The sequence below is a fragment of the Zalophus californianus genome, chromosome 10, assembly GCF_009762305.2.
Source record: "Zalophus californianus isolate mZalCal1 chromosome 10, mZalCal1.pri.v2, whole genome shotgun sequence".
NCBI classification, from domain to species: domain Eukaryota; kingdom Metazoa; phylum Chordata; class Mammalia; order Carnivora; family Otariidae; genus Zalophus; species Zalophus californianus.
This window is the reverse complement of record NC_045604.1, coordinates 82028684-82052718: the sequence shown is the minus strand read 5'-3', so window position 1 is coordinate 82052718 and position 24035 is coordinate 82028684. Positions and strand designations below refer to the sequence as shown.

The window sequence follows — 24035 nt, the reverse complement described above, 5'->3', positions numbered from 1 at the left end:
AAGACGGCCTCCAGGGACTCGTGCAGGGTCACCCAGTCAGCAAACCGCAAGGGCAGGGTTCAAGCCCAGGCTCTGTCCACGGTGCCATGCCAATTCCCCACTGAACCCCACCTGTGTCTTCACCTCTCAGGTCCCGTTCCTGGACAAGAGCCCCCACTGGAGACAATGGGTTTGCCAAAGACAAAGAACAGAAGCAGGCAAGAGGGTAACCCTGTCCTGACTTCTGAAGGACATGGCAGAACCCGCAGCTAACACCCCAAAGAAAACAGAGCAGTTGTTCAGTAAGAAACAAAATATTTTTTTTTACTGTAAATTACTTGCAAATGTTCACGTTTCCAGTGTAAGTCATTAGAAAAAGATCCCCAAGAAAAACTTGGTTTATCCAATGTGAAAGAATGGTATAACTTACAAAAAAATAAATATATATTTCCACCTAAAAGAAGAAAGATGCTTCTCTGGGTGTGAAGTCAGCAATGTAATTCATAGCGAGTATGAATCCTGGAGCAGCAGTGACCTTCCTCTGCGTTTTGGGTCTCGCTCTGGCCTCTGAGAAACCACGAAGGACTCTGCTTCTCCATTTTCTTCCAGGAACGTGTGGACCACCCGTCACCCGCCGGCCAACGTGGCTGGGAATCCCTGGGAATGCCGCTCCTCAACCAACACCTCCTCCCAAGAAATTAAACTCTTTAGACTGTTTTTTCCCCCCGGAGCAGCACTTAAAGGCAAAAAAACAAAACCAAAAAAAGAAAAAGAAAAAGCCATCACTCATATTTGTGAATGGGTCCTTTCCTTGTCCTGGAAGAGACTCGGTCACGAAACGCCGAGTTCTCCACACTGCCATCCTTCAAGCCACCCAGATGCCAGGGGCGAGGAAAAAAAATCATCTAACCACACGGAGGAGACTCCACGCGGCCCTTTTCAGTCCCAACCGGCCATACCTGGGAGGTACCTAGCACTCTTGGCCTGGACCGCTTCATCACCATCAGCAGGTCTTCTCTCTCAGGGACTAGGGCAGGAAAGCCATCCTAGTGATGGGCAGAAAGAGGGAGCAAGGAAAGCAAGGAGAAGACTGGAGGCAATGAGGAGCTGAGCGGCCGGGCTGGGGAGTCGGTCCTGAGATGCTCTCCAGGTCCAGACAGCCCGCAAGTCCCACCGAGTCCCGTCAGTGAGAAGTCCGGGGCCGTGGAGGCTGCCCCTGGCCTGGGAGGCGAGTACCGGGAGAGCAGGGCTGGGACACGGGTTCCCAGCGTCTGAGCGCCTGGAAGACCAGATGGTTGGGAAGAGGAGTGTCCGTGGCCCTCAGGGTACTGCCTGAGGGGAGAGTAATCTTCCCAGGCCCCTCACGCCCACCTGCAGCCCCAAGGAGACAAAGCACACCGGGGGTTGCTGGGGACAGCCGTCGGGGGGGCGGGGAGCCTCTCGAAGACGGAATCCGTTGACTTTGGCTGGAGAGATCTGAGGCAGTTGGCTGGATTTGGTCACTAGCGTTATCTTGTGAAACCCCTTTCTCTGGCAGTCTGGCTGCCAAAACCTCCTCACAGAGCACCAAGAGCACGGGCGTGCGTTCCCGGGGGCCTGAGAATATATGTGCGTCTTGCAGGGGCCACGGAGGCAAGGGCGGGAGTGTTCTGGGTGGGCTGCATCTCTGGGTCTCTCCCGCATCTTCACGGCCAATTCCAGCTCGGGGGCCAGACGGTGGCTGCTTTGTGAGTTTTGGTTTTGGGGGTTGTTGTTTTTTTTTTCTTTTTTTTTTTTTTTTTTGGTTTCAGTATACAGGAGGCTTGGGTTCCCAAGGACGGTGCCTCAAAACGTCATCCCGACGCTGGCGTGTTGGCCCTGCAATTCTGACCAGATGCACCAGCTCTGGGGCTCACACCAGGCCAGCATCTTTGGCCATGCTGTAGAAAAGACCTCTCTGCTGGAGGAGGTCGGAGGGCTGGCCGCACTCCCGGATCTCTCCCTTGTCCAGGACGATGACCCTGCAAGAGGAGGAGACACAGACGTGAGGGGAAGGGAAGGGGTCTGCATCTTGTGCCCCCAAAGAGCCACCCGAACAAATCCCTGCTTTGGGTCAGGACCCTAACACCTTCTGTTAGGGCTCCTGCAGTAGCCTTCCAACTGGCTGCCATCCTTGATCCCTTCCGGTCGAAGTCCTGGGATGCTTACCCCGGGAAGGGCTCTCACGTTCTCTACTTCGTTCCCAGCACCGTGTGCTTTCGTGTGTTCATGTGCTTATTGTCTGTCTCCACACCCAGCCCCCAACTGACCGCGAAGGTCCCTCAGGCAGGCTCCCTGTCTGATACCTCCTTGCTGAGACCCTAGTGCCTAGAATAGGGCCGAGAATGTGGCGGGCGCTCCACCCGTGTGTGGCCTGAATACATGATGGAGGGATGTCAGAAATACCCAGGGGGAAGAGAGGGCTGTCCCTAGACACAGGACGGTGCCGAGCATCCGTGCCGGCGAAGTCACCTCGTGTAGTCCATGATGGTGTTGAGCCGGTGTGCAATGGTGAGCACGGTGCAGTCCTCAAACTGCGTCCGGATGGTCGACTGGATGAGGTTGTCCGTTTCGAGGTCCACGGCCGCCGTGGCCTCGTCCAACACAAGGATCTTGGTCTTCCGCAGCAGAGCCCGGGCCAGGCACACAAGCTGGCGCTGCCCGACGCTGGACCAGGAGGAAAAGACCAGGGGACAGAGGGTCAAAACCACCCCCCCGACCCTGAGCCCAGGCCGGAGCTGGGAGAAGGGAAGGGGACACTAGGTGTTGCCAAGGCCAGGAGCGCCCTGCGACTCCCTGCTCCCCGTGCCCGACGCCGGTGACTGCTCAGGACGTTCCAGCTGTGGAGCCGGAGTTGGACTCGGCGGGGATATCCAAAACGTGTGACCAGCTCAGCATGGGCCACGGGACAGGTAACAAAATGACCCCGTATCTGTGTCTTCTGTAGGTCCTCCCACTTGACTCTGGACTCAACCACACGTCTTGCTTTGGTCGACGAGATGCCGGCAAACGAGGCCCGCGGAGGCTCGCAGACGGAATGCGCACCTCCGCTATGGCCATGACAACATGCCTGGGCTGGTCCGCGGGGGGATGAGGGACGGGTGGAGCCGACCCGAACTGCCCCAGCGGACCCCCAGCCATATGAGGGAGCCGAGAACAGCAGGGCCGCCTGGCTGACCACCCCCAAGGGTCTGAGCAGCTGAACGCATCTGAGGATTGGTGGTTGGCTGTCACAGGGATGGATGAGGCATGAAGGACACTGGAGAAGAACTCAGGTTCCCTGCGGCGCCGGGCAGTCACACTGTAGTTGCTGGGTCATGGGCGCATCCGGGGGATCCTGGGACAAGGGCCAGGGCAGCTGGGGCAGCAGGTGGTGACTCGAAGGGCTCGGAAAAGTGCCATTTACTGACCAAGAGAGAAGCCTTTCAATAGCTGAACTAACAGTCCCACTCAATTGACTAAACCCGGTGTAAGAAAAGAACCACATTGGCCATCCTGGTTTTATACCTCATGGTACAACGAGCCTGGACTACAGCCCACTTTACAGATGCTGAAATCGAGGCTACAAGAAGTGAAGAGAAAATGGCTCATCCGTGGCAGAGCTGGGACTCCAACCCAGGCCTGACACAGATGCAGGAGGACAGACTCTTCAAACACCTCGACGGAGGCGGAGCCGAGGAGACCCGTCAGGGCCTCACACCCCTGCTTACCTCAGGTTCTCCCCGCCTTCCGCACACTCGTGGTTCAGCTTGTCGGGAAGGGCGGACACGAAGTCCTTCAGGTGAGCCAGCTCCAGGGACGTCCAGACTTCCTCATCTGAGTACTGGCTGAACGGGTCCAGGTTCATGCGGAGGGAACCCGAGAACAAAACAGGGTCCTGTTCGAGAAAAGATGGCAGACGGCAGGTGAGGCTCACGTCATGATGCCTGCACCTGGGGCAAACAGGTGCGACATGAACAGTCTGGCCGGAATCGCTCAAGATGGGGTTCCAGAGTTCCTTGGAATCACTATTTCTGGAGATGTTAGTAATGGGGGGCAAAGGTTTGGAAAATCCTGGGTTAAGTGAAATAAAATTTCTTTTGGGAACGCTTCCCAGAGTCTCCAATACACGGAACCTTCTGGTGGGGAGAAGCAGCATGGGTAATTCCTAATTATAAAGTACTGTGGATTCCTCCCTGTTCCCTGCCTCCAAAGGAGAATCTCAGAAAAAAATTTTAGGGAAAATAACACGACAAGGTAACCCATGAGGGAATCCCAGCTACAGAACTCAGTCTAGAAAATTCCTATTTCTCGCCTGGCTCTTGAGAGGCTTGTTCTTGTCCTGAGTGAAGCCAGCAGGAGTGAAGGAATGACACCCGGTTAATTCCCACTGTTACTCATATGCTAAGGGGAGATTCAGTGGCGAAGAAACAGTATCATTTCAATGAGAATGATGAAAATAATAAAGTAGGAATACATTTATATTTGTCCTGAAAACATACCTACATCACTCTCACCGCCCCCAACTCACGCCCTTGGTGTACCCAGACCCCACCTGCGGGATGATGGTGATCTTGAAGCGCAGATCGTGCAGGCCGATCTTGGCAATGTTGATGTCATCAATAACGATCTCCCCCTCAGCAGACTCATTGATCCGAAACAAGCCCAGGGTCAGGGACGACTTCCCAGCTCCTGTCCGCCCCACGATGCCGACCTGTGGGACAAGAAGGGCCCAGGGTGAGGTGGGGATGCCATTGTCTGGGGTTTCCCTCCCACCTGCCCCCCAACACAAGGCCCACATTTCAGGTGTCTGCCCTAAAGCAATTCAGTCATCGACCTGACGCCCACCACATTCCTCCCCGTCAGCAGCTGCCCAGGGACGCTCCTTCAGGGGCTGTATGAAGGGTCAAGAAGGACTTCCTTCTCTGTGCCACCTCTTTTGATAAATTAGAATGATATTCAGCTCTTCTGATAAGTTAGTACAGACCTCCCAAAGAGACAGAGCTCACGGAGAAGGGATTTTCAAATAAAGCCCTATTATTTTCAACTCTAGATATTGTTAATAATTGGGTATTTTCCCCCATACTGTTTTTCAATCCTTTGACGGTTGAGTTTTCCATCCTGAGCTGTCGAAGTACCTTAAAGATGCAAGCAGATACCCCTGCGTACGTCCTCCCTCCAACCCAGCTGCAGGAGCAACGAGAGATTATGGACAGGACCCAGTCTCCACTCATCCTCCCTTGAGGGAACGGGGCTCCCTGCTCCGTGGCCAATCACTGACATTCCTGACATCCAATTACAACTCTCCCCTTCTCGTCTGGGCTCTTGAAAGGCAGGCTTCCTCCAGCCTCAACAGAAATGTCACACGGCAGAGTCTCATGATGGAACATAAGCCGTGAAGCCTCAGTGAGAACACAATCCACTCTGTTCTTCCCCTTGGTAGAAGTTAGAGAAATTATCTCATGGGAACGAAACATTCTGAGCCTTGGGGTAGGAACAGTTTAGCAAACACGTTTATGTTCAGAGACGAAAGAGACTCTGTCCTCTGCCAGACAGCCAGGAAGACTCTTCGTCTGATTCCTGAGGGTCTAAGGGTCTCAACAGCAAGGACATCTTCCAGCAACAGCTTGGGACTAGGGATATATTCCAGAATTCTGACAACTGCACACATTCACTGAGCCGTCCCTAGTAGTGACGACAGCATCTTTCTATTCTAGAGGTGGCAAACTCGAATTCCTTCAGGGGCCAAGTAGGCACAAAAGTGAGATGGGGAGGGACTGGGTGAGCTTGGAGGCTCTCATCTTGTCTACAAAGAACCAGGCAGGGAGTATAAGCCCAGTGTTGTTAGATGTTTGCTCTTTTTTTTTTTTTTTTTTTTTAAAGATTTTATTTATTTATTTGAGAGAGAGAGAATGAGAGATAGAGAGCACGAGAGGGAAGAGGGTCAGAGGGAGAAGCAGACTCCCTGCTGAGCAGGGAGCCCGACATGGGACTCGATCCCGGGACTCCAGGATCATGACCTGAGCCGAAGGCAGTCACTTAACCAACTGAGCCACCCAGTAGCCCCAGATGTTTGCTCTTTCAAGAAAAGCAGCAAGTGGAGTGCCTAGGAGGCTCAGTCGGTTAGGTATCCAATTCTTAGTTTCGGTTCAGATCATGATCTCAGGGTCATGAGGTTGAGCCCCCACACTGGGTGTGGAGCCTGCTTAGGATTCTCTCCCTCCCTCTGCCCTTCCTCCCACTACCAGTGCACATGCTCGCGCACTCGCTCAAAAAAGAAAAAAAAGGGGGGGGCAGGAAATGAATTTTTATATAAGACATAGCAGATTTTTCAGTATTTGCAACAGATTCAGATTTTTTTCAAAACATACCTGCGGGCCTCATCCGGCTCCCTGCTAACAGTATGCAATGCGGCTGGGACACTCTAGCAGCTTCTACTTCCACAAGCCCATCTCAGGAAAGGCCACTCTACCCCATGGAATCAGACCATGATAAACTGGGGAAATGATGCGCCTGGTTGCACCTGCCTGGTTGCAAGCGATGCCCCGCTGTGAAGAGTCAGGGGGAGGAGGCGCACCCACCTTTTCCCCTCCATCGATGGTGACGTTGATGTGCTTGAGAACCAAGTCCAGGTTTTCTCGGTATCGCAGGCCGTAGTCACGGAATTCTACTCGGCCTACCTGAGGCCAGGTGCTGGGCGGAGTCATTTCCTGGACTTGCCAAGGAGCCTGTGATGGGGCAAGATAAGGAATCTTCGGTCCGTCTCAGCAGCCTAAGGCTACCAGCGAGCCGGCTGCACATCCCCTGACCCCTCTCCCTCCCTCTGGCTCACTCTGCTCCCCACGCGGCTGCACTGTTTCTAAAACGCACCTGCGCACCCTGCTCCTGGGGCCCTGCACCCTGCCTGGAAGGCTCTTCCCCCATCTCCCCTCTGCGCATGCTCCCTCGGGCCACTGAGATCACCCCCTGGCTCTGTGCTCTCTATCCCCTCCCCTGCTCCGTTCTCCCTCACACCGCGTGGCACCTCCCAGCGCTTGAGGTGTGCTTTTATTTGCTTATTCTGCTCCCCATGCCCCCTGGGATGTCCACTTTATGAAGACAGGTTCGTTCACTGTTCAGTGCCATACTCCAGGCCCTACAGCACGCAGCAGGGACTCCATGAATATTTATGGACTGATTCGATCAATGAGTGGTCTTCTCTGGACGGACACAAGGGTAGAGGTGTTACTCCAAACGCCTCCTACGTGTGGAGGACAACTATAAAAGCAATGGCTAATGCTTTTAAAGAGCACGGTCACGTGACCTCATTTAATCCTCACCACGGTCCCATGAGTGGGGTCCTTGCACGGGAGGAAACTGACACAGAGAGGGTAAGTAACTTGCCCAAGGTCACACAGCTCTTATTTCTGAAGAGCTTCTTAGTTCAGTTCAACGTTTCCTGAGCGCTACAACTGGATGTGCTCTGGGCCGGGCTTGGCGCTAGCTTGGGGAAAGCTAAGGAATGGAGAGGACAAAAGAAAGCTTTCATCCTTTCTCCCCCATAAACTTGCTATATTAATTTTTTTACAACAAGCATATTTCCCTTTTATAAATTTAGGTATATAAATGAACGGATAGCTGTAAGAACATGAGGGCACTGGAGAGAAGTAGACGGAACTTTCTAAGAAAATATATTCTATACAAAGACATGTATTTCTAGTAGTGATAAGACCCTGGATAATCTTTACTTTCTTTTGTATTTTTCAAATATGTTCTTATTCTAAAAACATAAAAACAATTAGAAGTAAAAAACATGGTAATTTCTTAAAAAATCAATTTCATTTCATACTTTACATGATGAACTGCATGGCATGTGAATTATATCTTAAAAGCTGTTGTAAAACAAACAAACAAACAAAAAAACTCAGGGGCGCCTGGGTGGCTCAGTCGTTAAGCGTCTGCCTTCGGCTCAGGTCATGATCCCGGGGTCCTGGGATCGAGCCCCGCGTCGGGCTCCCTGCTCCGCAGGAAGCCTGCTTCTCCCTCTCCCACTCCCCCTGCTTGTGTTCCCTCTCTCGCTCTCTCTCTCTGTCAAATAAATAAATAAAATTTAAAAAAAAAATTCAGTGCAGTGGGAAGAACCCTTGGTGTAACACATACATTTCCACAGGGGGTGCTCACACCACTCTGAATAACGCTCTCTGACGAAGTGGGACCTGGGTCACCTGTGTGAGAGTGTTAAGGATGGGGCATGGCTCACCTCTGTAGATCCCTCAAGACAGTTTAACCAGGGCCCTGGTCTCATTCCCAAAGGGCACCTTCTTGGGAGGCAGTGTGCCAATGGCCCAGACGCAAATTCTAGGTCAGCCATTTACCAGGCCTGTAAACTTGGGCAAGTAACTTAACCTTCAGTCTCCGTTTCCTCACCTGTAAAATGGGGATCATGGCGGAACGGGCGTTACGAGGCTACGGGAGGGCTATATGAATTACAACACGTCAGATGTGCGCTACAGGGCCTGACGCCCCTCCGAGGGCACAATATGGGTCGCTGTCATTCCTGGTGGTGGTGGCGATGGTGGTGTCTCCCCAGGTGATCGCTGCTGTCACTACCATCACTACAGGTGGTGGTGTGCAGGCGGAAGGAGGCCGTTTCTGAGGACAGTGTGGCACTGAACCCTGGCCACTGGGGTCCTACTCGTTCCGGCCACGTGCCACCTCGGGTCAGCCACTGTCCCTCCCTAGGCCACCCTCCGCTCCATCTATAAAATGGGGACTTTGGTTGAATAACTGCAGGTCTCCCCAAACTTGGGTCAAATCCTGACCACCGTCACCATTTTTACAATAGGCACATCCTGAGCCTCTTGTCAGTGACTTTCCATGCTCTGAATCAACTCACGGGTACTTAATCTTTAAACTTCAAAGAGAAAATGAGTGTCTCGTTTTCCGTAACAGAAGTCCCCCACACAAATACGTGACAAGTAACGGAAGACAATTCTTGTTGAACAGAGGCCGCCTGTCGAAGGCACCCAGGCTATGGCTCAGCGGACTGTGCGGGTTAAGCCACACTGAAGAGGTCAGGAGAGGCCAGGCCAGGGGCTGGCTTTACCTCCTTCTCCGTTTCTGAATACTCCTTCAGCCTCTCCACCGCCACAATGTTGGTCTCCATCTCGGACGACATGCGAACCAGCCAGTTCAAGTACGTGGTGACCTGCGGGTGGAAGGGTCACACGGAGCTTCTAGAGTGAGCACGAGTTGCTTTATCTTTGGGAAGTAATTACGAATTACGAAATGTGTTAGGTAAGACAGGTCCAGAAAACGTCCGCCTCACGTACCGCCATCACCCGGACGGCCAACACTGCACCTCGTAAGGAAACACGTTGCAAAATAACCCCCGGGGCCACACAAGTCATCAGAAAGGGCACCAGAAAATATTCTGAACTAGATGGTAAGAGGAAAATACCATGCATCCAAATTTGGGCTCCCCAGCGAAAGCCGTGATGGGAGGGAAAGTCACAGGACAGCATTCTTCCTGTAGCTGGAGGCGCCCTGTCGGCTGTTGCCGGCTTGCCTTGACTAGTGGGGAAGTCCTGGCCACGTGTCTCACCGCCCCGCCCCTGCACCAGTGGGTCACCGGGCTTCTCCAGTGCCGCTCGACCCCATCCGCTCCCCCAGCTCCTGCCCGGATTCAAAGCAAAGGACCAAGAACCTGAGGACTGACTCCCCCACGAAGAGAATGAGAAAATCTGGCCAAGAGGAGCACCCCCCTTACCTGCAGCGAGTACGACACAGACAGGCCCACCAAGCCGGCGCTGAGACTGTGTCTGGAAATCACGGCGAACAGGGCGGCGAACAGGACGATGCAGTTGCCTACACACTCCAGCCGCACCGCCAGCCACCTGCCCACAGACACACAGGCAGGCGGGCGGGCGGACGGACAGACAGACAGACACACACACACACACACCTGGAGTCAGTTTTCCAGAGATCCAGTGTCTGGTTCAAGCGGGGGGGGGGGGGGGGGGGGGGCACTTTGCTAACTGCCAGAATTCCCTGCGAGGTCCCGAGAAAGGCCCTGTCACAGGGGAAGGACAGCCAAAGGGACACGGCCTCGCTGCTTCCTCATCAATCTGACAACCCCAGGGATTAAAACGGAGTTCTCCAGAAACCGACTTCCCAGGAAACTGAAGCCTGCCTTGTTAAAAACCAACTTTTTTCTCACTGGAAGCTTTAAAATATACCCAGCTTTAAAATGATGTCCGGGAAAATTTCTAAATACTAAGAAGTCATCAACTGTAAGAGGCACCAATGATTTAAAATAACCTTCCCCTGGGGGTGCCTAGCTGGTGATCTTGTGGAGCGAGATCAGGGGAGCGTGAGACTCTCGATCTCAGGGCTGTGGGTTCAAGCCCCAGACTGCGTGTAGAGGTTACTTAAAATAACCTTCTCTTGGCAGTAAAGGGGGAAGGGAGAGATAAGCGACTATTTTCAATGTTGCTATAATGTTCCCAGAGCGAGATCCTCCTTTCAGAAATGTTAAAATGGATTGTTTTACCTCTTAAACAGATTATTGGTTAAAAGCTAACTTCTGTAAGATACCACATGGCATTAGAAACATTAACCTTTCAAGGTGTAAAGCATTTTGGGGAGATGAGGGTGTTGATCTTTCCGTCACTACAGCCCTTAAGATTCACGTGGCTGATCTTCCTGGGTGTGTAGCTTCTCCCAAACACAGCCGGATTTGATAAACTGAGAACTCTGCAGAGGCAGGCAGGGTCTCCAACAATTCATGGTTTCCCTGCCCAGTCTGACATTATAGGGTCATCCAGGGTGCTGTCACCCCCTCCCCAGAATTTTCTCTCCCACATCTCAAAACACGTATCAGGACATGAGTGAGGAGGGTACCCTTTTAGGGATCAATCAGACACTTTTCTGAACTTAGTCAACAAGGAGCAAACTTCTGTCCCTTCTTTCCGATTGATGCTACTCATGTGCTCGTGATCTTTCGGGCAGGGGAACCTCACGTGGGCCAACCTAAGACTGGGGAATGGCTTCCCAGGCTCATCACATGGGGGTGGGGGGTGATCACCCCTCGGCCGAGAACCAGAACACAAAAATACTAGCTGACTCTGCCCGTCACGGATGATCTTGTATCAACAGGACAACAGCTAACGGATAGTTCCAGCAGTATTTTCTGACTCCAGAACAACTTGGTCCCGGCTCTTACTCAACGCTTGGAGCTGCAGCGCTCCTGTCTGCTTTTTTTTTTTTTTTTTTTTTTTTAAGATTTTATTTATTTGAGATTGAGAGAGAGTGTACAAGCAGGGAGGGCAGGGAGAAGCAGACTCCCCGCTGAGCAGGGAGCCCAATGTGGGGCTCGATCCCAGGGCCCCGGGATCACGACCTGAGGACGCTTAACGACTGAGCCACCCAGGTGCCCCTCCTGTCTGCTTTCAATGGTCACTGTGTCCTGTCCTCCTGCCAAGTCTAACCACCCTGCATGGGGGGGCCCGAGCCCGGCTTCACACCCTCCTCCTCCAGGAGCGAAGGCGGAGTTCTTAGTCCTCCACCTCCTCCCACGGGGCCTCGAGCACCCACCTGTTGGCCACGATGCTGGGGTAATAGGCCTTCTGGTTCTCATCCACCTTCAGGTCACTCTGGTGGATGAAGCGTTCCTGCTCCTCGAAGGCGCGGATGACGCTGACGCCCAGCAAGGTCTCACTGAAGTGGGAGTAGACCGGGGAGCGGCTCACCGACTCGAGGCGCTTCAGCTGCCGGGACGAGGCCACGTAGAACCTCTGCGGGAAGAGAGCAGGCCGCGGAGTAGGCACAGCCCCTCCCATGCTGCCGCGTCCCTGGGGCCGCGCTGGAGAAAGCCTGGAGCTGCACGATACCTCCGGGAGGCGGCCTGTCGGAGCCCGGCTGCTCTCCACAAGCGCCTGCACTCGGGCACACACAGAGCCTGCCATCCTAGCAGAATTGTTCTTAATTGTTTTTTCAAAGATTTTATTTATTTATTTGAGAGAGAGAGCGTGAGTACTGGGGAGGAGCAGAGGGAGAGTGAGAAGCAGGCTCTCTGCTGAGCAGGGAGCCCGATGTGGGGCAAGATCCCGGGACCCTGGGATCATGACCTGAGCCGAAAGCAGATGCTTAACTGACTCAGCCACCCAGACGCCCCAATCCTAGAAGAGTTCTAACTACTTTCACAGACATCCCAGCTCACTGAACTCTCACCAGAAATCCAGCAGGTGCTCATTCCCGCTGATGCTCAGTAAACCAAGGTACAAAGAGGCTCGCCCACCTCTCCCCTAAGGTCACGTGGCTACAAGAGGCCGACCTCTGCCCTCTACAGCCTCCCCGAAGCCACTCACCTCTAGGGTTTTATGGCCCCAGCGGCGTGGCTTTCTGTACAGGTTTTGAGGACAACCAGGCCTCAGTTCAAACCCCAACTCCACCTGACTCCGTGGGCAGACGCCCATCTGCTCTGCTCCTGCCCTAACCAGGGCAGACGGAGGAACAAAAGCAACTCGCCCACTGGAAGCCTCGAGGAGCCACGAACAGAGGACAGACTGGTCATTTGAGGACACTGAGTTCTTGTGGCCTTAGTCTCCTTGTCAGTACAAACAGACCGAGGTTCCTCATTCCAGAAGTGCTCAGGACCTCACGTAAATGCAGCCGCCCCACCAGCGGCAGAGCCAGACAGATGAACAAGTCCCAGAAACACAGGGTGGTCAGGGACACGGCCTCCCTGCCTCCCCCGGGCCATTTTGGGGCAGAGACCTTCCACAGAGAGCAGGAAACCTAACAGGGGACTCTAATGGGGCCCTGAGGTCAGTAGCTTCCTTCTGGATGGCAGCACACATGGTAATTTGAACCCACACTTGGGCGGCCTTTGGGGCCCCCGCAACTCTGTAAGCTAGCCCAGGACCACACCAACCCGGGCAGTCCCAGGACGGTGGCTCTGCCAGTCCCTGAGGACAGGTCAGGTGTCCTTTCACGGCTGTGAACAAACTCTGGAGGCCTCGGCCCTGCGGGATCTGTCCTGTTACCCTCAGCCATGATGCCTCCTCTCCCTGGCTTTCTTTCTAAACATCCCAGATGGAAATCGTTCCCAAGAGTTTTCCCTGCTCAACTTACTTACTCCACTTCACATGCGCTCAGAATTTTATTTACTACAGGAAGCTCAGTATTTGTGTTTAAAAAAAAAAAAACTAGCTTCCCTTTTAAACTTCATTCCAGGAGACATAATCCACCCCCTGGACTCACCTTACTCTTTCAGAGACCAAGTGCCCCATGCTCGTGAATAAAAATAAGGCTCAATACGCGCCTGCCTGAGCCATGCAGCGTGCTGCGAGCTAAGGACTCGGACCTGTGGCCAGGAGGTTTTCACGGACGCCAAAATATTCCACAAAGCAGAAATGCCTCCTTCTGGCTACAAGGAAGCCCCAACACAATTCCACATCATCTTATCTCTTGCATCCCCTTTATATAAAAAGGACTTGCTTTTGAATTAAAACAGTAATGGATATCCATTTAAAAGTGGGAGGGGGGATACAAATGGAAAGATTAAATAAAAATTAAATTACGGGGGTGCCGGGGTGGTGCAGTCAGTTAAGTACGCAACTCTTGGTTACAACTCAGGTCATGATCTCGGGGTCGTGGAATGGAGCCCCGTTTTGGGCTTTGTGCTCAGGGTAGAGTCTGGTTGGGACTCTCTCTCCCTTTCCCTATGCCCCTCCCTCCCGGTCTCTCTCTAAAATAACTAGATAAATCTTTTTTTAAAAATTATATCCATTACTCTGAGATAAGCACTACTTATTCCAATCTCAGTGTATAACCTTTAGATCTTTTCTGAAGAAAGAGAACGCATGTACATCTAAAACCCACTTTCTAATCAAGATATAACATACATTTCCATTACACTGGAAAATGCACCAAATCTTCACAGGTTGATAAATTTCACATCTATTTACACCTGCACACCCACTACCTAATCAAAATCTAGAACATCTCCAGCACCCCAGAAAATTCTTGCGTCCTCTGGGTCAAAACCCCAAGTTGTTTCTAGTTTGGGGCTATCATGAACCAAGATACTAAGAACATTCTAGCACCTTCTCCCCCCCCCCCCCCCCCGCCCCGGATGCATTCTCTCATTTCTTTTGCATATACACTGAGAGGAGACTGCTGGGTTGTAGGATAAGGGTATATTTAGTTAAAAGCCATTAAAGAAAAGCACATTCGGGGCACCTGGGTGGCTCAGTTGGTTAAGTGTCCGACTCTTTGTTTCAGCTCAGGTCATGATTTTGGGGTCGTGGGACTGAGCCCCACATCGGGCTCTGTGCTCAGTGGGGAGTCTCCTTGAGATTCTCTCTCTCTCCCCACCCCGCCCCTTTCCTTTCCCCACTTGCACGCTCTCTCTCTCAAAAAGATAAATATTATCTTTAAAAAAATTTTTTTTTAAAACCCACATTCTCTCATAAACCCAACCCTTAGAGACACAGTGTTTCCCTTTGGCTGCTTCCCTTTCCAGCCGTGCACGTGTGCGTTATGTTTGCTCAGTTATATTAACGGTGCATATACAACAGGATCCTCTGATGAACTGTCCTTGTTGTTTAAAAATAGTATCGGTGGCATTACGAGAGCATCTCCCTCATCGTCCTGTTAACAGACAACAGACCCCGCCACGGCATCGCTGCACGCGGGCCCAAGGTCCTGCTGGGGGCAGCTATGGGAGCCACAAACGCAGCACGTGGCCTGTTTTGTTCTTTTGAACTGGGTCCCTCGGGGAAATGTGTAGCTAGGGTACGAACGCAGGTCGTATTTTTGGCAAATGCAGCAGGACGAGTTTCCAAAAACGCTGGCGCCAATTTAAAGAGAACACAATGAGGGTGCGGGAACCGGACCAGCTCGCTCTGGTCCCACTTGAGTTCGCGCTCACTGACCACTGGGCCGCAGTGTGGTGGAGTTTGGGGGCTGGTTGACTGGACCAGCAGCCGCAGTGCAGCCTGATGCAGGGAACACTTGGCGGTTCTCACCTTGTGCTGAGGTCATTAGGCTCCCATCTAAACCACTGGTCCCCACCGGCAACTATGCTGCAGCTAAGCTTTTCAGGGCAAAGAGGGGCAGCGCAGCATCGTGGTCACCAACACAAGCTTTAGGATCAGACAGACGTGAGTTGGCACTCCCAGCTCCGCCACCTGGCCCTTGACATGCTCACCTACAGCCGCAAGCAGAGTTTATGCTGCAATAACCTAAGGGACCACAAGCACTCGGCTGTCACACGCTCTCTGGCTCTGTTCCCTTTCCTCGTTCTCGTTTTTCTGAACTACAGATTGATGGCTGGAGCTCCAGCAGCCATCTTGGACCATAAGATCAACTTAAGAACGAAGGCTTATGCAAAGACGGGAGAACAACAACAAAAAAAGCAGTGATAGTTTAACAGTCCGGGATATTAACAGACTTGTGAAGCTGCCATACCAGCCCCGAACGGCCCCACCTCTACGTTCCTACCATGAGAGAAAAAGACAGATGTCTATCCTGTTTAAGGTGCTGTTATTCACATCCCCACTTTCTGCATGGGGCTTAGGACCTAAAGAATTTCATAAAACTCTCTCAATTTTAACAGTATTATTATTGCTATAAGTTGTTATTGTTATTATAAATCATTATAGCTTTCCCCCTCCCTTTGACAGGTATTTAAAACTGACAAAAACAAATTCAACCCTCCTCCAGCAAATCCCCAACAGCTCCACGCTGGGGAAATGGTCAGATGAAGTGAGCCCTTAACTCACATGGAAGTAGTGTACACAGCAGGCCCCCTCCTGCACCCCAAGACCCCACTTCTCACCTGGACGAAGAAGTAGATGAGGCCCAGTGGCGGGATGATGATGGCAGCAATGGGAGTGGCCAGCAGGATGATGATGCAGGCGCCCATGACATTGAACAGGGAGCCCATGAACATCTTGATGACCTGCGGGATCATCGAGTCCACCGTGTCCAGCTCCTTAGAGAAGCGGTTCACCAGGTTCCCGCTGGGGGTCCGCTCGAAGAAGCTCATGGGTGACCGGAGGACGTTCTGTAGCAGGTCCAGGTGCAGGCGGCGGGAAGCCAAGATCCCCCCGATGGACACCACCATGGAGTAGCCGAACACAGAGATACCTACAAACACTCTCACGGTCAACACCATGATGGGACATGGGCCAAGCTGGGGGTGGGGAGAAGTGGCCATGCGGATGCAACGGGCCTGGACTTTCAGCTTCTAAGAATGATGACGAGGCTGAATAGGAGGAGAACAGTAGTGGCTACTCTTTACTGAGAACTCACTATGTATTAGACCCTATGCAAGAGTTTGACATGAATCTACTTCTCACACTGACTCTGTTATCATTCCTCTTAGCACCCATTTTACAGAGAAGGACACTCAAGGTCAGACAGGTGAACCTCTCTGCCCTGGACAGAAATCAGCCAATCAGAAGCAAAGCTGGGGTTTCCGATCCAGGCAGCCTGCTCCAAGGTCATGCTCTTAATCCATGTACCACACTCCTCTAGACCAGTGCCATGAGACAGAACTTTCTGTGATGACGCCCATGTTCTGTATCTACGCAGTCCCATGTGGTAGCCTCTAGGCATGTGGGGCTACTGAGCGCTTAAAAGGTGGCTAGTGGCTACCAGAGTGGACGGCTCGGCTCCTAGAACAGATGCTGCTGTCGTGTGAGCCCAGGTAAACATCGCACCCTCCCTGTCCCCCACCTTCCCTCGGTGATCATGCGGAGGCCAGCCCTTTGCCCTGGGGGGGCGGGCAGTGGAGGGGGTGTTAGGGATTAAGAAATTGAAAAAAAAATCCCTCTCTGCTCTTCTGGTTTTCTTTCAAAGCTCTCTCCTGGAGATCATGAGACATCTGTGGCTCCTCCACGCAGCCCAGAGCAGGGCACCCATTCTTCGAAGACAGATTTCATAGGGAGGGACAGGCTTCCTCAAGGAAGCAAGGGCTAAAACGATGGACTCTGAAGCCAACAGTGCCAAATCCTGTGTCACCTCCCAGCTGTGGGCCCTTCCCACAAGTCACTCAGCCTCTCTGCACCCCAGTTTCTTTATCTGTGAGATGGGGACAATGACATTTAGCTTGCAGCACTGTCGGATGTAAAAAGCCATGTGCTTAGTGTATCGAAAGCACTCAAAAATACACATAGATTTATTGTCTATACTTACACATCACAGACACTGAACGCACATATGTATGTGGAGACGCTCACTGTTTTCATGAGCACCTGAACACACAGCTCACGCACTGTGCAGCACAGTGACTAAGAGCACAGGCTTCTGGGCCAGAATGCCTCGTTCGATGACAGCTCCGCCATGCACTTGCTGTGTGGCTTTGGGCAACGTACTTAACCTCTCTGGGCCTGAGAGTCTCTATTTCTAAAATGGGGAAAACAGTAGCTGCCACCTCTTGGCCCTGTGCTGCAAAAACACACAGAAGGGATTAGAAGCTAACCAGGCACCAAGGAAGGGCTCAGCGGACATTGGCTCTTACTATTCATGCTCTTGTGTTTGGGGACCTTCATGGGCCCACAGGAAAGGCAAACAGGGTTTCTCAATCTCGTCACTGCTGACATTTGAGGCTAGATCATTCTCTGTTGTGGGGGCTGTGCTGTGCGCTGCAGGGCGTCTGGCAACATCCCTGGCCTCTGCATGCCCCTAACACTACCCCCTCTCTAAAGCTGTGATGGCTCCAAGCACCTCCAGACGTGGCGAAATGTCCCCGGGGGACAGCACAGTCTACACTGAGAACCACCAGCATAAACCAATTCCCACCCTCAGACAGCAGGTAGGAGTCCACAAATGAGACTTTACAGGAGCCCCATCACCCTCACTGAGCAACAAGGGGCAAGGGCCCTTGCTCACCAATGCTTGGGGGGGGGGAGGGGGGTGCTACCATCCCTCAACTTTGCTCATCTGTAAAATGGGCATGTTAAGAGCTTCTCTCCATCTCCTAGGGCCCCATTAAACAAAGCATTCAAGAAATATTCACTCTACAAGTACCTGAGTGTCTACTAAGGGATAGGTACTGTTCATGTGAGTTTGGCTTAGTTTGGGCTTAGTTTGGGGATCCACAAAGCCCTGACAAATGGAGGGACCTGACTCCATAATAAGACATGGAAGAAGCAGTTTCAAGTGCCCAGATGGGGCGGGCAGGGGAGGGCGGGAAGGGGAGGGCCCCCACCTTGTGAAATGCCCAGGGCTCCATAGACACTCAGCCGGACTTTAGTGTGTTCCTGGGTCCCATTGACGATGGGGTCATCAGTCCAGAGGCTGAGCCAGTAGTTAGAGGCCAGAGCAGCAATGTGGTTACACAGGAAAAGGAAGATGCTCAGAAAGGAGATGAAAAGTCCGATCGCCTTCATGTAGTCCCAGTACACGGACAGCTTGACCTGCAGACCGGGGGAGAGAAAGCCCTTTGCAGGCTGACCCCACCACCGCCACCCAAGGCCAAGCACTCCAGCAGCAGCTGGGCCATGCTGTCCCCCACCAGCTATGCTCATACTCATGGCACATTCCCCTTAGTTATTTGACCAACAAAGTCAGCGGGAGAGAAAGTCAAGGTCTGTGCCCTCATGGAGCTTCCAGTCAAGTGGCAAGACAGGCTTTCGGTGCCCAGATAAATGTGTAATTATAGAGAAAAGCTGGAGCAGTGCAGAATTCCACGAGAGTGTAAAAGTGGGCAGCTTGACCTACTGGAGAGGTTTTCTCTGAGGAAGTGACAACAAAGAGTTAATTAACCAGGTGAATTGGAAAAAAGGCACTCAGGGCAGAGGGAGCGGCATGTGCAAGGGCCCTGGGGTAGGAGGGAATGCACCATGTGGCAGGAAATGAAAGGAGGCAAAGGTGGTTGGAACAAGATTGAACTGGAGAAGAAGTAGTGATCGGACCACACAGGCTGGAAGAGCCTGTTTAGGATTCTGAGCTTTAGTCCAGGACCGTTAGGAAGCCATCAAAGAGCAAACGGGATGGAGTGACATGTTGCCAAGCACCCCAGGGTTGCCTCCCCCCATTTCCTCTGAACAGCGAACACCAATTCCGCATCATTTCCACTGGCTTCCCATTGGCTGGCGCCCGCTTAGCCTACTCCCCAGCTCCACGGGGCGACAGGACTTCTTCCACCCCCATATTCCCTGCGGAGCCCCATGAGGGCTAAATGATGATGCGTAGTCATCCAAAGGGTGGCCTGATCTCCACACCAGGGGCCGAGGCCACCTGCTTTGGGCCAGCCCTATGCCCCACCTGCCTAGCTTGGTTTCAGCCAACGCCAGGTATCCTTCCTTGTGTGTGCGGTTGCTGGCATTTCAAGCTTTTCACACTGAATTTTGGGTCATAAGAACCATTTGTCTGAATTGCAGCCTGGCTAAAAGGTAACAGGTGAAAGGCCAGAAGTCTCCTGTATAACTGAGCATTTCTTTCTGACTTTTCTCTGTATTTCAAACTGAAATAGTGGGGGGCGGGGGAGTGTCCCAGAATTACAATGTTTATTGTCACTATTTGGCTTCACTGCAAAGCCAAGCAGCCCGCTGACCTACAGATCCCGGAATTATACTGCAGGACTCGGGGGCTCCTCGTGAGCAGCAAACATGGTAGGTGTGGGAGTCTGAAATTTGTGAGTGTGTGTGCTGCAACCCAGCACCACTCCTGGTCCAACTCTGGCAAGTTACAAGCCCCCCTGCTTTCCTGCTATAGAAAAGGCAGGTAACACTGGGACCCATCTCCTCCGGGCAGTGTGGGATTACATGAGGACTGAACGGGCCTGACATTGCTTCTCTGGTCCTTGATCTGTGGTCCTGACTCTGGCTCTTTCGAGGACCAGCGAGAGTAAGGAGGGAGGATGCACTACAGGCACCTCCGCCCCTGACCACGGCTGTGAGGGGAAGAGGAGAGAAGCAGCCTGGAACAGAGGGTTCTGGGAGGTTCTGGATGCATCCAGCTAGATCCAAAAGAACAGTGTCCCGACCTCTCTCGTTTCTACACCACCTCTCACGGGTGACTTGTTCATGTGTGTACTTATTCTTCTTTTAAAAATTCCATTCCCTATTTTTTTTAAAAACATACCACATATATTTTTAAAAATAATCTTTGAGGGGCGCCTGGGTGGCTCAGTCAGTTAAGCGTCTGCCTTCGGCTCAGGTCATGATCCCAGGGTCCTGGGATCGAGCCCCCCCATCGGGCTCCCTGCTCAGCAGGAAGCCTGCTTCTCCCTCTCCCAGTCCCCCTGCTTGTGTTCCCTCTCTCGGTGTCCCTCTCTGTCAAATAAATAAAATCTTTAAAAATAAAATAAACTTTGAATCATTACCATGAACGGAAAATTACTGACACGTGCCCAAAATAGAAGATTGTAAAACACATACAACCAAACGAGACCTTGAAACCGATTCTCCCTGTGACAGAGAGAAGCTGGCGATTTGTGAGAGCTATGGACTTGAACACTGCGTCCCTCCTAGTTCGCCCGTTGAAATCCTCACCTCCAGTGCGATGGTACGCAGAGGAGGGGCCTTTGGGAAGCGATCAGATCGTGAGGATGGATCCCTCACGACGGGATTAGTGCCCTTAACAAAGGGGCTCCGGAGAGCTCCCTCACCCCTTCCCGACAGTGAGGACACAGGGACCAGACAACAGTGTCGGAGCCTCCCTCTGAGCAAGCCCTCACTAGACGCCACATGGGGCTGGCACCGTGATCTCGGACTTGCCAGCCTCCAGGAAGTGGGTTGCTTCTGAGTCACCCGGCCCGTGGCCTTCTGTTAGAGCAGCCCCAATGGACTGAGACAAGCATGACAGATAAACGGGCACCAAGCTCAGACTTTTTCTCATGATGGAATCGTTAGGACTAAAAGAGAAATGGAAAGAAACTAATCCCACTGCACATACGCGCGCGCGAGTGCCGTCACACAAGGGGAAGTGACAGAGGTGTTACCGTGTAGACAACGTCCTCTGATCTACAACTTCCCGCGCAGTGGAAAGGTGTGATTTAAAGCACCCGGGTCACACAGAGCCAACAAAGGCCCCCAGCCACTCAGAGGAGGTGGCACTGAGGACAGCCGAGGCTCCAAACGCCAGCCCTGGAGTCAGACGGCCGGAGTCCCAATCCTAACTCTGCTGCCCCTTGGCGGCGACCTCGGGCAAGTCACCTAGGCTCTGCTGCCCGTTTCCGGCGCTGGAAAACGGGCAGCACTGGTAGAGGCCCGAGGAGAGAAAGACACGATTTAACATCAACAAAGCGTTCTGCACAGGACCTGGCCCGCAGCGACGCACAGTGACGCCGGCCACGGCCCTCGCCGGGGCAGCCGGCCCTCACCTGCCCTGTTTGCGCCTTGTCCGCCTCCACCAGCTTCCACGCGTCCTCGTTCTCGGCCCCGGCTTTCTGCAGCTCGGCCGTGCTGGTGCGGTGGCGGCTAATGTCCCCGCTGTAGGAGGAGGAGTTGCTGAGCTGTCTGGGGAAACCAAGGCACACGGTGTCAACCAAATGGAAGCCTCACCGCAACTATGCGCCAAACTAGCTCAATCTTCTGATTTTATAGCTGTGGCACGCGGAGGGGATCGGTGACACACGGCCCCACGGAGGAACCGTTCCTTCACGCAGGCGTGATTCAGAAAGCACCTCTTGCTCGCCAGCAGTGGTCATCAGCTTTATGAGGACCACGACACATTATCACAGATCATGTGGCCCCAAGCTCTCTTTGGAGACCTCTTCGACATAGTCCCTTCCCTTGGGGACTTGTAACCCTGGAGAATGACACAGGTGGATGGGTGTGTGCATGTCTGTATGTGCACACAGTGTGGACCTATGTGCGGGAATACCCTCTCTCAGCCATGGCTCAGACCCAAACGGGCAAAGGGATGGGGTGTGACTTCCATCCTGCTTGCTGACGCTCCATATCGCCTTCGTGGTTTGCATGCATCGAGGAAGCAAGCATGCAGGCTGGAGGCCCAGGGTGCTGGGAATGGAGGACCCCAGTTAGAAACTGAGGACAGTAATACAGCCCCCGAGGAACGGAATCCTGCCAACAGCCACGTGAGCTTCAAAGTGGATCCTTCCCCAGCCCAGTCTTCAGATGAGACCCCAGCCCGGCAGACACCTGTTGCGGCTTGTGTGAGATCTGGAGCAGAGGAGCCAGCTAAGCTGTGCCCAGACTTTGCAAGCCACGAACTTTGAGGTCATCTGTTGCATAGCAACTGATACGCCCAGTGTTCTCTATGCTTCTGCTCAGTCCACCCATGGTTCTCCCTGGCAAGCCTCCCACCGTCACCTGCCCCTATGTCCAAGGACCACCTGCAGGTGCTACCTCGTCTCGGCTGTCCCAGCAAATTCTCAGAGGGCAGCAACCATGACTGATCACACTGGCCATCTGCCTGAACCCTGGCAGTGCCCTATTCTTATAGGGCGAGGCCCTATTCTAAGTGATTTACACACATACACCTAGCTCACCACCTCAACAGGTGCACCAACAGAGCAGGAAATATTTCCATCTGTCCCATACGATAAAAATCAGAGTCAGGGCGCCTGGGTGGCTCAGTTGGTTAAGCGTCCGATTCTTGGTGTCAGCTCAGGTCACGATCTCAGGGTGGTGAGACTGAGCCCCACGATGGGCTCCATGCTGAGCGCAGAGTCTGCTTGAGATTCTCGCTCTCCCTCCGCCCTCCCCCCACGCGTTCTCTCTCAAATAAATAAAATCTTAAAAAAAAAAAAAAATCAGAGTCTAGGAGGATACCATGGGCAGTGTTCTAAAAGGCAGAGCTGCTCACACCAATTTCATTCCCAGCCTCATTTCTGTGAAATCTCCCTACGCCAGAGAAGTAACTGCAGGTAGCCCCAGCTCATGCAGTAATAAGTGAGTGCTCTTTACTGGGTGTTGATGGAGGAAAGTGTGCTAAGTGCTTCACACGCACGTATTCACACGCACTACGTGGAGTCTGTCCCACTACAGCCCTCTGCGGTAGGCACACCATAGACCTTTTCTGACAGGTAAGGAAACTGAGGCACAGAGAGGTTAAGCAACAAAGTCCACAGAATGCTGCTCCTCTAAATCCCAAACAATCTAGCCAAAAGCAACCTCCTTTAAAGCAGCAAAAGCACAGAACTTTGGAGTGCTGGCTCAGCAGCAGGGCCTGGGTTCAAGTCCAAGCTCAGTTTCTGTCTGGCTGCATGACTTAGGGAGAGCTCTCCGTTTGCTCACCTATAAAATGGGAAGACAGGATTAACCACCTCCAGGTTCAACACACTGCACAGGGCTTGCCATTGTGCCCGGCTCCGGAGGGTGCATAAAACATCGAGGTCACTATTACTGTGACTCTTTTGGTTCAACTGCTGGCTCTTAAGGCCTGAACATTGCAGGCTCCTCTGAATAACTTGAGCAAAGACCCACATCTTGCAGGGAACTTGAGCGTCACCAAGTGCAGACGGATGGTTACATCCTGAGGCCTGTGTGAGTTGTGCCCCCTGGTAGAGCAATGTGGCCCCACCCCTCTTCAGGGCCCTGAAACGTGAGCTCTCTTAGCAATCTGGGAAAGGAGGCAGAAAGCCCCCATCTTCCATGACCCCGGGGAGCAGCTTGTTCCCCTTCTTGTTGTTGACCTTGTTCCTCTTCTCTCCCCCCAGGCAGGGGGCAGAAACAGGGTGCCTGGAGAGTCCACACGAACGGGGCTCCCTCTCTGCTCATACCTCTGCAGCTGCTTCCCCGTGACATCGGTCACCAGCATGCCATTCTCCATCTGCTTCACCTCCTTCCCTGGGCTGCTGACACTTGTTAACCCTGGCACAAGAGAAGAAAGGGGGAAGTTGCAGTTTCCAAAGCTGGACGCCAAGACCAAAGGCATTTAGGAAAACCGGTCACTTGGATGGGACATGGCAGATAACCTGGCCACCAGGAAGCTCAGAAAGCAAGACGTGCGTGGCTAAGGCCACGGACAGGTTCCCGGCACAGGAGCAGGTCTGTGGAGCCAGCTGGCTCCCTTGGGGCAGAGCTGCATGAAACTTAGCCCAAGAGGCCAAGATGCAAGGAGCCAGGTGGGGAACAGCGCACAGCCCTCTGGTCCCCATG

The 24035-nt window shown here is 52.9% G+C and overlaps 1 protein-coding gene across 2 annotated transcripts in view; it reads right to left on the bottom strand.

Moving 5' to 3' along the window:
• Nucleotides 1–277: 277 nt before the first annotated feature.
• ABCC1 (ATP binding cassette subfamily C member 1) overlaps nucleotides 278–24035 on the bottom strand; it is a 130115-nt gene continuing 106357 nt past the window's right edge. For both annotated transcript variants that reach the window (XM_035722135.1, XM_035722136.1), the window contains exons 20-31: nucleotides 23657–23747; nucleotides 21293–21428; nucleotides 18176–18383; nucleotides 15800–16110; nucleotides 11551–11750; nucleotides 9725–9851; nucleotides 9062–9163; nucleotides 6558–6704; nucleotides 4532–4690; nucleotides 3708–3874; nucleotides 2470–2664; nucleotides 278–1979 (exon numbers count right to left, since the gene is read on the bottom strand). In XM_035722135.1, the coding sequence (XP_035578028.1) occupies nucleotides 1871–1979; nucleotides 2470–2664; nucleotides 3708–3874; nucleotides 4532–4690; nucleotides 6558–6704; nucleotides 9062–9163; nucleotides 9725–9851; nucleotides 11551–11750; nucleotides 15800–16110; nucleotides 18176–18383; nucleotides 21293–21428; nucleotides 23657–23747 (1952 nt within the window). In that variant the 3' untranslated portion in view covers nucleotides 278–1870. The remainder of the gene's footprint in view (nucleotides 1980–2469; nucleotides 2665–3707; nucleotides 3875–4531; nucleotides 4691–6557; nucleotides 6705–9061; nucleotides 9164–9724; nucleotides 9852–11550; nucleotides 11751–15799; nucleotides 16111–18175; nucleotides 18384–21292; nucleotides 21429–23656; nucleotides 23748–24035) is intronic.